General features: G+C 37.5%; 1 protein-coding gene across 5 annotated transcripts in view; it reads left to right on the plus strand.

The window, feature by feature from the left end:
- DCAF6 (DDB1 and CUL4 associated factor 6) overlaps positions 1–13,971 on the plus strand; it is a 161,155-nt gene that overhangs the window by 144,297 nt on the left and 2,887 nt on the right. For all 5 annotated transcript variants that reach the window (XM_027868427.1, XM_027868425.1, XM_027868428.1 and 2 more), the window contains 4 exons: positions 6,867–7,005; positions 8,616–8,772; positions 9,403–9,491; positions 10,741–10,846. In XM_027868427.1, the coding sequence (XP_027724228.1) occupies positions 6,867–7,005; positions 8,616–8,772; positions 9,403–9,491; positions 10,741–10,846 (491 nt within the window). The remainder of the gene's footprint in view (positions 1–6,866; positions 7,006–8,615; positions 8,773–9,402; positions 9,492–10,740; positions 10,847–13,971) is intronic.

Below are 13,971 nucleotides of genomic sequence, written 5' to 3' on the forward strand. Positions count from 1 at the left end.
GTGTGTGTGTGTGTGTGTGTGTGTGTGTGTGTGTGTGTGTGTTTGGAAATAAGGAAGTATAAATGAGTCAGAATTCAAAGTAATAGTCTTCCTCGTTTTTGTTTCCTTTTGCTTTCTTGGCTTTACCTCCCTCTGAGGTTAAAAGAAGGCCCTAAGAGGAACTTATCTAAGATCACATAATAACTTTAAATTTAAATCACTTTAAATGACATGAATTCAAGTCCTGTGATTCTTAATCCAGTGATCATTTCATTGTGAGGGCAGAGATGGATAAAGTAAGGCCGAGCTTACTATAGAAGTTGGGTTGTAGAGGGTAGCAGCATCTTGGCCACCTTTGGCACTGATTTCCCCCAGGTGATCTTGCACTGACTGATCAGAGCGTATGTCCATGTGACAGGAAAACTGAAGGTCACTCTGAAGATGGGGGATAGGGCTTGATGACCATTGGACCCTGGGGCTAAGTAGAGTTCAGACCAGATAATCTGATAACCTGTAACGTGCCTTCCAATTTTCGGTCCATGATACTGTATCTCTTCCTTTCATATTCCAACTAATACCCACAGAAGCCCATCTTCCTCTTAAGGCACCACGTCTCTGGGAACCCTCTCCAAGACTCATACTTTATATTGCCTCTGTCATATATCCTGACACTTAGGGCCAGGAGAAGGGATCAGCATACACCTCTCCATGGCCACTTTCATCTCTTACCCTAGCCATCATCACTCAGTAGCCACATCTCCTCTATTGAGGTTTGTTCCATTCTACCCAGTTCCTTGTCGCTGTTGTACTCTAAGACACTCCCCATTCTCCTAATTAGTTCCTTATTCCACCCCAACCCTTTTCTGTTTGTTTTTTTTTTCCCCTAGACATTCACATTTGGGGTTAAGTGATTTGCCCCAGGATCACACAGCTATTAAGTGTCAAGTGTCTGAGGTCACATTTGAACTTGAGTCCTCCTGACTCCAGGGCTCGTGGGCTATCCACTGCACCACCTAGCAGCCCCCACCCAAACCCTTTTCACCAACTAAGAGTATTCTGGTCTTTTTAATCCATGACCTTTCACATGTATACTTCAACCATGCATATAGTGATACCTTAAACTCCCTCTCCCAACTGAAATTGCCTCCCTGATAGGTGAAGTCCTAGTTACAGCTCTGCTCTCTGGGACCCAAGGTTTACTTTTCTTCTTGGCTTTGGGAAAATCAGTTGCTAGATTGCAGGTTTGCATTGAGGCTATGAGAAATGCCCATTTATGTTACTTCCTATTTGAGAAAGTGCTACCAAGCACTACTGACCTTATTTTTACTCTACATGGTTGGGTTTTTTTTCCCCTGAAGTACTTAGAAGCAGTTTGTTCTCCAAAGAGTTTAAAAACATTCTTTCCAAGAGAATGTTTATACTACTAACTTGCTTATTCAACACTTTTCTTAGATGACACAAAGGTAAACATCAGTCCAGGCTTTCTTGGTGATCATGTAAGTTCTGAATTTAGCGGGTTCCAAATTGATGAGATGCTCCTGAATAGAAAATTTAACCCAATAAGTATATAAAACGCATGAGGGAAATAAAGCTAGAACGGAGCCTTATCTCATATGTGACTCTTTTTTTTTTTTTTTTTTTTTAATTTTCATGGATTGCCACACCACTGACAGCATTTCCTTTTCCTTCTCCTGTTCCAGGGCAACATTGCTATACTACCAAGAGCCTTCCTGACCATCTTCTGTGTTTAATGTTTAACCTACGACCAGTTTAATCCCATTTTATAACCCCCAAATAATGCCATGTGATACTGAGCAGCAATGGTAGAACTTCTCTATTGCTGACATAGAGAAAGAATATCTATTCCTAAAGCGCTGCATCTGGAGTCAGGAAGACTTGAGTTCCAATCCAGCCTCAGACAACAGCTGTGTGACCATGTGCAAGTCTCTTAACTTCTGTTTGCCTCAGTTTCCTCAGCTTTAAAAATGAGGATAATAATAGTACCCACCTCCCAAGGTTCTTGTGAAGATTAAATGAGAATAATTGTAAACAACACTTAGCACAGTGCCTGGTGCATGGCAGACACTGTGGAAAAGCTTCTCCCTTTCCCTCTTCTTTATATAAGCTTTACAAGAACTCACTCTCTGTCAGTGGATTTTGTAATTGAGAACAGATTAGATTTATTCGTTTTATTTTCCAAGGAAATAACTAATCATAGAATTGTAGAGATAGAAGGGAACCTCCAGATTACGCTTAACTCTAGGTAGAAGGAAGGGTTATTTTGTGGAATTCGGGATAGAACGTAAATTCGTTTTTCAGATCTTGCCAGAATTCTACCCATTTCTGAAAAAAGAACAATGATGCTTTGCATTTGAATAATACATTTTTCAAAATGTTTTCTCATTAGATTAATAGGAAAAAAATGCTACAACTTTCCTTGATACCCTATTTCAGTTTTTTACAATCTTATGATTTTAGTCTGTGTTTTCTTGTTCTTTCTTCAGTAGAGGCAGCCAGGTGGCATAACAGAGAGAATGTTGGTCTCGTAGTCAGGAAGACCTGAGTTCAAACGCCACCCCAGCTATGTACTTGCTGTGTGGCCTTGGGCAAATTCCTTATCTGTAAAATGGGGATAATAGTAGCACCTGCTTCCCAGGGATGTTGAGAGGATTGATTGAGACAACACATACAAAAAAAGCTCCTATAAAGTGCTGAGTGCCATCATCATTATCATCAGTATTATTATCATAAATGGTTAACTAGCAACTCACTGCCCTTTGTGTATCCTGGCATATTTTAACTACGAACTAAAGCAGGGCTTCTCAGTTTAAGTCCCTTAGCTTTTCATTCGAGACCTCCTTTGTCAGCCTGTAAATCATTCCATTGCTCTTAGATTGTGTGGCCATAACTGTATGCAGCATTCTGAGAAAAACCTTGCCATTGCTGTAAAACAGGAGAGGCATGCTTCCTCAGCTTCCATTTAATTAATTTCTGCTTACAGTTGGGAATGTCTCTCCTGAATTTGCATAAGGATACCCATTTAGTGTCTGGAAATAAGAGTGATATGGTTTCCTTTTGTTTTGGGCTCAATTCCTGAGGTTTGATACTAATTATTTAATGAATTAGTGATGAAATTAAAAATAGAACGCATGTTAGTGAAAGGATATGGGACACAGCCATAATTTTAAAAGACTCCAGTTGATGATAATGATTGTGGCAGAGGAAGGAAGCAAAAAAAAGGAGATTAGGAATTTCAGGTTTTAGGTTCTCAGCTACAATAGCCACAAACATTTATTAAGCATTTACTGCTGACTTCACTCAGGGGAAGATGTAGAACATTTTGGGCCCTTCACATTCATCTTGTTCCTTTTTTTTTTTTTTTTTTTAATTTAAACCTCTATTGCTTCCATCTCGAAGATGAATTGGAACGGTAGATGAAATATTGGGGATGGGACTAGAGAAGTGCATTTTTTGAGATTCCTGAAAGAAAAGTCTAAATTACTTCTGTTATTATTTTAAGAATAACAAAAAAATTATCATTTATATAGCTCTTAAAGGTTTGCAAAGCATTTTACATATATTATCTCATTTTATTCTCAAAACAACCCTGAGATGTATGTGCTATTATGCCCATTTTACAGGTGAGGAAACTGAAGCAAATAGAGGCTAAATAACTTACTTGTCTTGGTCACCTGTCTAGTCAACATCAAAAGTGAAATTGAAACCCAGCTGCCCTTGGACTCCCAATCTAGTATCATATTGGAGTTTAATGACCTGAGTTCCAATCCTGCGTTCTGCTACTTACAAGATATGTAACTATAAATCAGTTGACTTTTCTGAGTCTCAGTTTTTTCATCCATAAAATGGGGAGAATGATGCCTTTCCTACTTAACTGTAAACAGTATGTATAACTCATACAGTATGTAAAATTCATGTAATACCCCAGGTACCTGGGATAAATTCAGTTGGTGAGGTTAAGACAGATTTCAGATAGATCATGCGTGTTTAAGAGGTTGAGTGAATGTGAGAGCAGGGTATTTAATAAAAAGGGGGAGGAGTTAGAGTGGTGAGTGTTCTGAAGACCTCATGAAGTGCCACATGTTAAGCATTCTGTAAGCATGTTGTTGAGAACTTAATACCGTAATAGTATGGCACGAATGTCATAGTTTTCCAAAAAGGGAAGAGAATGGCGTCTGCAAACTATTGGGCAATAAGCTTTGCTTGGGTTCCTAACAAAATTCTAGACTGCATTAATTAATGAAGAGATAGTAAAACATCTAGAAAAGGAAGTCTATCTTACAGGGGGCCTACATCAAGAATGGGACATGTCAGACTAATTTAATTTCCTTTTTTTCCCTCACAAAACTTTACTAGACTGTTAGGTCAGGAGAATGCTGTTGAATAATATTTACCTGTGTTTTAGCAGAACATTTGATAAAGTCCCTAGGTGATGGTATAGTTGGGAGAATTCGGAACTGGTGTAATGGACCTAAAGAGTGGCCTTTAAGGGTTCAGGGTCAGCTTGGGAGGTGGTTCCTACTGGTGTACTCCTGCGACCTGTGTTTGTTCCCATGATCGTAAGAGTCAGGACAGTATACGAGTGAAGCAGCATGGGACATGGGACTTGAAGTCAGGAAGACCTGGGTTCAAATCCAGCCTCAGATACTTAATAGCTTTATCACCATGGACAAGTCACTTACCCTCTCCCTGCCTCAATTTCACCATCTTCCAAAGTCGTTCCTAGTTCTCAATTTGTGATCCTTTGTCATTCTTATCAATGTGTTGGGTACAGACACAGATAACATACTTAGCATATTTACAGATAACACAAAGCTGGGAGGGATAGTTAACACAGTGGATGACAGATTCAGGATCTACCAAAATCTTCAGACTAAACTCAGAAACAGACAGATTTAATTGTGTAAGTTTTTCAGGGATAAAAAATAAGTCTTAAACTTATTGAAAAAAATTCGCTGCCAACAGTTAGTAAATAATAGGTGCCTCAGTCCTGTAGTCCAAATGGCACTGCTTTGGCCACATTTACAACACACTTTGTTTAACCGTACATACATATATACATACATGCCATACGTGTGTAACTATTGATTTTTCATACTTTTTTTTTACAAAAATATGACTATCAAAATAGCTAACTATAAGAAGCAATAAACAGTACATAATGTTAGAAGGCAAATGTAAAAAAGATAAAAATAACCAGATACAATTCAGTACCTTTTATCAACTGTTTTAATTTCTACAACTCTAATCTTATACACATACTTTAATTTGAATTTTCGTTTCAAAATCCCCCTAAAATCTTAGCTTAGAATCTGAAGCTCTCCTTGAGCTATATGAACACCTCCAGGCCTTTAAGTCAGCGTGGCATCAAATCTCCAAGCTGTTTTCCTCAATTGCAGTATCTTTGGTTTCTCTAACAAAAAATATTTTCTGTGACTTCTTTGTGCTAATCATAAGATCCTCTTGGTTGTCTTTTCTAACATTCCTCTCTGTTGGCTCCTTTCCCTTTAGCTCCATGTGTCAAATTTTGAAAGATACAAATATAGACAGAGATACGTACACCTATGCACATACATGTACCTATATACAAGTATGTACATGACATATCTCCTCAACTTGCTTTGTCTAGGTTCCTTTGAAATGGAAGGAAGTAATTTGGGAGTTTTATCTTTAAGAAGATTAAAACAACTACCACCCCACCAGCTTTCCAGCCGAATACTACTAACTACATGTAATTTTAAATGTATATGTTTAAATGTAGTACTTCTATCAGCATTACCTTACCTGAGACAGTAGCTTGGTATAAATGGGGGGGGGGGGCATTAGAATCTTTTCATCAAAGCCTGAATCTTTTATGTAGAATGTAACATTTTAAACAACAAACATAAAAACAGAGTTTTTAACAGACTTTTGAAAAGGTTTTGTGACAGACAGCTACTTTAGAGAGACACCTCTCCTACTGGACAAAGCTGAGACTGAAGGTGAATAGCGCTGAGTCTGGCTCCTGAGCTCAGTCCCTTAGCTCGCTTTCTCGCCTTCATGAACCAGTAGAACGTGGAGCCACTGTCTGGGATCAGAGAGTCATCAGAGCTGGGAGGGGCCTCCGGCCTCCTTGCTTTATAGACGCGAAACTGAGGCCCAGGGAGATTAAATGGCTTGCCCAAAGCGAACCGTGCAATGAATTCCAAGTAAAAATGTATTCGCCACCTTTGTTAACTTATCTGCCGATTCTCTCCATGAAACATGCTAAAATATCCAGCGTTACACAAAAAGCCAGCATGAGTCAGTGTTGTCCCCCCAGTTTTGTATGAGGAGGGGTCATAACCCTAGAGCTGGGATGGACCCGGGAGGCCGTGGAGCCCCGTCCCCTCATTTGACAAGCGAGAAGACTCAGGTTCAGAGAGTTTGTCGTTTGGGCTGAGGTCCCACAGGTGGTAAATGGTAAAGCCACACAGCCCTAGTCCTCGACTCTTCTGTAACCCTCCATGTCTTGTATGTGATACCTTTAATTTTTTAACATAAGCCGGTGGAAGAAACTCTTGTCTAGGGTGTGTGTCACTTCACATAAACTGCACATGAATTTTGCCTGCATCTGAGTTGTGTTTTTATAAAACTATCTTTTATAAGCCAGTGTGTCGCATGTTATTTCTCTGACTTTTTCAGCCAAATACCAAAAATCTTCCAAGTGATCTCTTTAACTAAAAAATTTGGTTTTAGTAACTCAACTAGTCTGATGTAGTCTCCCATGTCTCTGCTTTTCTATGCTTATGTTTGGGGATGAGTGATTGTAGTACCGTGAAATACATATTATATAACTTTATTCCCCCATTGTACAGTGACTTCATTCACAGTTTTCTTTATGTGTGCAGACGATCCGCCGTTGCCCGAATTCAGGAACTCTTCAGGCGGAGAAAAGAGAGGAAAGAGATGGAAGAGCTGGACACTCTGAACATTAGGAGGCCCCTAGTAAAGATGGTGTACAAGGGTCATCGCAACTCCAGGACGATGGTACTGAGTGCTCATTGAATTCTTTGGAGAGATGTGCAATTTCATGTTTTGGATTAAAACAGTTTGTTACCCTGTGCATGTTTAAACTGTAAAAACTGTCCTGGCTGGGGCTCAGGAGGGGTTGCACAAAAGGTAAGCAGCAAAGTCCAGGGGAAAGGAACTTTGCCACTGAACTTGGAGTCGTCGTGGCTGTCCCTTGAAGCCCTGAGTGCATCCCTTCATCTCTCTGGGGTTGGTTTCCTCATATTTAAAAATGAGGTTGGACCAGACGGCCTCTAGGGTCCCTTCTCCCTCTGCATCTCTCTGATTCTCTGGTTCTATAGGCATGAAATATTTCATAAAGTAATAATAGTTATATTTGTATAACGCTAACATTCACAACACGCTTTACTCACAGCAGCCTTAGGGCGTAGGTAATGAAAGTATTAGGATCCTTACTTTACCAATAAGGAAACTAAACCTCAGGAAGGTGATTAAATGACTTGCTCAAAGTTGTACAACTAATGAGTGTCAGCCAAAATCTGAACCCAGATCTCTCGACTCTTAAGACTTTTCTTTTTCCAGTACACCATGCTGACTCTCAAAAAAATGTATTTTTTTGCCCCAAGGAATTGTTTATATATTTTTAAATTTTAGCCTTTGTAAATTGTAAGTGACCTTTGAATTCTGAACTACAGTGCAGAAGTTTGATCATAGTTGCTTTCTTTGAGCTGATTAAAAAAAAGAGAATCTCAATAACTTTTCCAGTATTTTATATTGCTTTATAAATGGAAGAATTTTTTTTTATTTTTTAAATTTCACTTCCTTTCTATAATGATTGTTGTTGTTTGGTCATTCAGTTGTGTGTCCGACTCTTCATGACCCTATGGACCGTATCATGCCAGTAATGTTGATGTCTGTTTGTTTGTTTGTTTGTTTTTGGCAAAGATACTGAAGTAATTTGCTATTTTCTTCTCCAGTGGATTAAGGCAAATACAGGTTAAGTGATTTGCCCAGGGTCACAGAGCTAGTTAGTGTCTGAGAGCAGATCTGAACTCAGGTTTTCCTGACTCTAGGCTCAGCCTCAATCCACTTAGTCATCTAGATACTCAGCTGCTAATCATATGTTTGGTGCTTTTCATCTATTCTATTTCATCTATTACCATAAAGCAAAACTATAAAAGATGCCAGTCCATGCTTCTGTATTTGAATAGCTCAGAAAACGATACCATCTAGATAAGGCAGATAAAAATGGAAGTGTTGTTCTAAACCATCTTAGCATTAATTACTTGTCAGTCTTTTCCCCCCACAAATGGTCTCTAGTATTGTGTCAGCTAACATGAGTTGATTGGAAATCTAGCAAAGATCTATGTAAATTATTCCCATACTGCTGAAAGCCCAGAAGCCTATGCATCTGTCTCCCTGCTTTATCGTCAGACTGCTTGCTGCTGATAACTTCCTGTTTTGAATATAAGAGACAGGGCAAAATCTCAAACAGCTTTTTAATGTATTTCTTTTTCCAAATCAACATTTTATTTTTAATTTGGGAATTAACTTAAATGTTGGTTTCCTTGTCTTTGATATTATTGTTCTTGCCATCATGTAATTGACCTTTTTTTTTAAACCTATAGATAAAAGAAGCCAACTTCTGGGGCACTAATTTTGTAATGAGTGGCTCCGATTGTGGCCACATCTTCATTTGGGATCGCCATACTGCTGAGCATTTGATGCTTTTGGAAGCTGATAATCATGTTGTGAACTGCCTACAGCCACATCCATTTGACCCAAGTAAGATAGTTCTCTGCTAGAAAGACTAATTATTTAATGAGCTTGAAATTTTTCATAAGATACGTTTCAAACTTTCACTAAGTGAAAATAATAATAATAACATATATTAAACTCACTGGATTAGAAGTGATTCCAGTTTACTTTATACAACAAATATCCATAGTGAAAAATACAGAGAAACTGACAGAACTTATTTTTATGAAATTTGTTCCTAGTTTTAACGCGTCTAAGAGGTTTCAAATGGTTGAGCTTTTAAATACTCACCCAAATTGAGCCTTTAAGACTTACTTCTGCCTTCACAAATCTTCATGCATCCTAATGAGAAAGCAGTTAACCACCTTTTGACTTTCATGTAAAATAGTTTCTCTTTTTAGGAATAAACTATGGATAGGGGAAAAAGGAAAAAGTTGGGAGGAGGTTGAAGGGAGATGAAATAAATGCTTGATGATTTAAAAAAAAAGTTAGGTGATTTAAATGTGACCTTGAAATTATATCCTCAATAATTTCAAAACTCTAAACATCAGAAGATAATTGTGTCAGTAAAATGTATTAACATAATTTTCAAATATGTAATTAAAGTTCACAAGGCATATTTTCAAGTTTTACACTAATACATAAATTTATTTCTAGTTCTGGCTTCATCTGGCATAGATTATGACATAAAGATTTGGTCACCCCTTGAAGAGTCCAAGATTTTCAACCGAAAACTTGCTGATGAAGTAAGACTTTTAGTTTTTCTTTTCTCTTGAAAAGGCTGAGTAGCACATTTATTAACTAGTAAAATGAAGCAAGTTAATTATATTAGTGCACATAGACATTTTTTGAGATGAAAAAAGAATTCAGGTAAAACTCTAATAATAAAGACCAATAAAATCAAAACAGACCTCTTTACTAAATGTAATGTTGCTATAACTTGCATTTAGGCATTTACTGAAATAAAGAATCATAAAAAAATCATGTAATCTTTTAAGCGTAAGGCATTTGGAAATAAGCTGTTATTTGTAATTATTTATATTTAATTTTTCCAATATGTTTTTTATTCTGTTTTTGTTTTAAAATAGAGGAACCATAGTGGGGGATAAAAGAGTTTGCAGAATCTTCTCTGTCATGAAATAATCTCTTGATGAAGTTTTCTGGTACTAAACTCTAGAACAGTTAGACAGCCTAATGTGCTGTACCAGTCACCTCTCTCCTTCCTTCTCTTTCTGTCATCCTCTTCTTTCGTTCCTTTGCTCTTTTCTGCCCTCTTCCTTTCTCCTCTTCCTTTTTTTCATTTTCTCCATGTTTATTTTGAATTAGGTTTTGCTTAACTATTGGCACAATCTTTAATTCCACTTGTGGTACTCAAGGCTTAAGAGTTCATGGCCTCTCTTGTAGAGGCTTGTTGATCAAAAGTATATAGCCCAATCACGTTAGCAATGGAGTGAAAAGGATCACTAAGATCTGTTCGTCTTTAGCCAGAATACATGTAACCGGGCATTTCATAGTTGCAGAGATGGAAGAAAACATTTACTTCAAGGCAGTTTTAGGAAATGACTACTATAATTTAACACTTGAATGTGCATAAAATTGTCAGCTATGTCTTGGGACCCAGAGAGCGCATAGGACACATCGTGTTGTCCCCTCTGGGGAATAAACTACAAAAAGTGATTGTCTAAATTTTGCCTTCAGATGGGTACAAGCAGTTCCTAGAATCAAGTTTTGCTCTTGACTTTCTGTGGTCTTTAAAGGAGTATTTGTATCTGATCTTACTACCCCCACTAAGCACTTTGGCATGAAGAAATCATTTTAATATAATCTTGGAGTTCCAGGCATTTTCTCTGTAAGCAGTGGGCTGCATTGTAAATTATCATAGGTATAATTGTGGATTTATTTTTCCAATTTCCTTAATGATTTTCAAAGTTCTATTGATAGATTATAGGTTTTAGATGTCATTCAGATCTCTTAAGCATTTCATTTACATTACAGGTTATAACTCGGAATGAATTAATGCTGGAGGAGACTAGAAACACTATTACTGTCCCAGCTTCTTTCATGTTACGAATGCTGGCTTCCTTGAATCATATCCGAGCTGGTAAGAGTCATAGAGGGAGAGGGTGGTCTCCCTGTCTTTACTGTCACCTTTATGAAATATTTTTATTACCACCATACTGTCCAAGACATAAAAGAGATCACATCCATTCTCAGCATGTTTTTATAGAGCTTTCACGTATGTAATGTATGTCTTCAGTTCCATGCCATCATATGTCCCTATAAAAACTATTTTTGAATGAAATTTCATTGAAATTTATTAAAAAAATTACAGAAAATGTATATTTGAAAGCTTTTACCAACTACCATTTCCAATGAACCAGATGGTTCAAATTTAAGGTGCATTGTGTGATACCTTTCAATAATGTATCACATTTGGTCAGACCCATCTAACTCCTCTGAAAAATCATTGCTGAAAACCAGGAAAATACAACATACCAAGCCATAGAGAAAAACCAGACACCACCTTTATTTAACCAACTTGTAAAAATTCAAGGTGATAAATTGTGAGGGTTGGTGCCCTTGTGCAACCAAAAATATATGTTACAGTCATTGTTAAATCATGAATTGAATATTTATCTTTCAGTAAAAATAAAAAAGTAAGGAGCTCTCTATTAGTGGTTATGAACCAAAGCCAACATTTTTGTGGTCGTTTTTATACTGAATAACCTGATCTGCATGGAGGTAATATGGTAGAAAGGGTACCAAATGTGGAGGAAATATACCTTGGTTTTGAAGCCAAGTTCTGCTATTACTTGTGTGACCCGGAAGTAATTCACTTTATCTTGTAGACCTCATCTGTAAAATGAGCATATGGACTAGATGATCTCTTAGGCTCTTGCAAGCTCTAAGTCAAATAACACTGTGAAATAAACTGTTTGTACATTGAGTGTTGTCATGATTGGTAGTAGCTTCATTATTGTTTGAAATCATCAGTTCATGATTCTGGGTTAAGTTTGATGCATAGATGGACAAAATAGCTTTACAAGGGGTAACATCTTTTCCCCTTCTCTCCCCCCTCCCCACCCCACACTTGCTCTTGTTTAGAGTGAATATTGTAGTGACTTCTTCATAAAATTGATATTACTAAAGAATGTGAAGATCACAGAAGTAAGAAACACTGTCAGAGGTCTAGAGTCAGACTCTGGAACAAGAAACTATTTTTTTAGTGATCATTCCATCCATCAACAAGCATTTTTTAAACATTTAAGGTTATTTTTTGTTAAGCTTTCTTTTTTCTTTCTTCCCTTTCTTCCTTCCACCTGCCGCCACCCACTGAAAAAAGAAATACAGAACCTCTCCTCCACCTCTCGCCCATCACATACACCTGCTTAAATAGAACATTCCCACATTGGTCACTTCTAAAGATGTACTTTTTTTAATTCTTCCTATGAGTCCATCATCCTCTGTCATGAAGGAGGCAGTATTCTATCTTTAGCCTTAGTCCTTTGAAATCATGGTTGGTTGCTTAGTTGATCTGAGCTTTTTTTAAAAAAAAGATTCATTTTTATAATATCAGTGTTATAGCATGTCATTCTAGCTCGATTCACTTGCCATCTGTATTAGTTCATATAGGCCTTTCTATGTGTCTTTGAAATAGTCTTTCCCCTCATTTCTCAGAGCATTAATATTCCAATAATATTCCATTACATTTATGTTCCACAATTTGTTCAGCCATTCTCCAGTTGATGTGTATCCTTTAGTTTTCCATTCTTTTGGATTCACAAAAAAACAAAAGTATTTTTATACATACAGAATCATCTCTTCTTTCTTTGATCTCTTAGGACTATAGGCTACCAGTGGTGTAACTGGGTCCAAAGGGGATGCATGGCTTAGTAGCTTTTTAGTACATAATTCCAAATTATATTCTGTCAGGGAGCCCAGTAAAGGACCCTTTCTCTGAAAATAGGCCCACACAAGTTAAATCTAATGAGACTTCATCCAGGGTCAAACTTTGCTAGTGGCTAATTGAATGACTTGTGCATGAAAGTACAGTGTTCATATTCCAGGTTCTGCTAAATGGAAAAATTTTCATTTTAAATAATCATTTTAAACAGTTTTGAAATTAAAATGCCCACAGTGGAAGCTCCTTTATTCTAGAGTCCTTTGCCTTCACTGATTCAACCATAACTCCATTGGGTTGCTTTGAATTTTTTAGATGCTATTCTCAAAGCTTTATAAGAGACATTAAAAAAAGAAGAAGAGCCTTGGGATTAGAACATAGTTTTCTTTTCCTTGGCAACTTAATAATCAGGCAAATAGTTCAGTGGTTTGAGCCAAAAAATCATGTATTGGCCTATCAAGTTCTGCTACCACAGACACTGAATAAATGAACCATTAGAACCATGAGTAGAATGTTAAAGCCAGAAAGGATTTTTGAAGTTCTCTGAATCAACTCTCTCTTTATAGATGAAGATACCAAACTCAAGAGAAATAAATGACAGAAATCAGGCGTATTTTGTATGGATTGGACTAGAGCCACCAAGGTCCCTTCCAGCTCTGAAATTCTGTGAATTCCGAACTGGTGTATCCTCTCAAAGTGAGCTCTGAGGAGCAGTGGGAGGAGTCAGATGGACCACCCTGCAATGCAGCAAGAAGATATGTAGGCCATCCACAGGAGCACCACATTGTCTTTTCCACATTAGTGGTCATAATTTAGGTAACTGAATCACAAAGGAATGTAGGCCTTGTAGACCTTCGTGTTAGGTGTTGTGGACCAGCTGTTAGGAATTCCTCAAGGGGCTCTTAACATCCCACAAGGCCCAAAAACCCAGTAGTATACCTCTGGATATTCCCTGGGGAATTGGTTCCCATTGATTGGTCCACAGAGCCAGGGGTCATGTTTATTTAAAGATTCCATCATATTGTCACAATTGTTTATAAAGATAATGTCCACCCTAGTGTTCTAATTTCATGGCTCTTCTTTAATTCCCAAAGTATGAAGGCATCGAATTAGTTTTATTTCCCATTTAAAGGTAGGTGTACCTCCTTTTCTTCTTGCTAATTGCCAACTGGAAAGTTACCAGAGTGTTCTTGAAGAAATTTGTTTTGCAATTTGGACAGCTCAGAAGAGAGGTGGCATGTTTTTTATATTGGTAATACTCAGAGAACAAGATTTCGTTCAATGTAACATTGTAAATGGCGTTCATGACCCAGATAGCACTAAAA

Source organism: Vombatus ursinus, unplaced genomic scaffold (assembly GCF_900497805.2).
Source record: "Vombatus ursinus unplaced genomic scaffold, bare-nosed wombat genome assembly UNPS02014789.1, whole genome shotgun sequence".
Lineage (NCBI taxonomy): Eukaryota > Metazoa > Chordata > Mammalia > Diprotodontia > Vombatidae > Vombatus > Vombatus ursinus.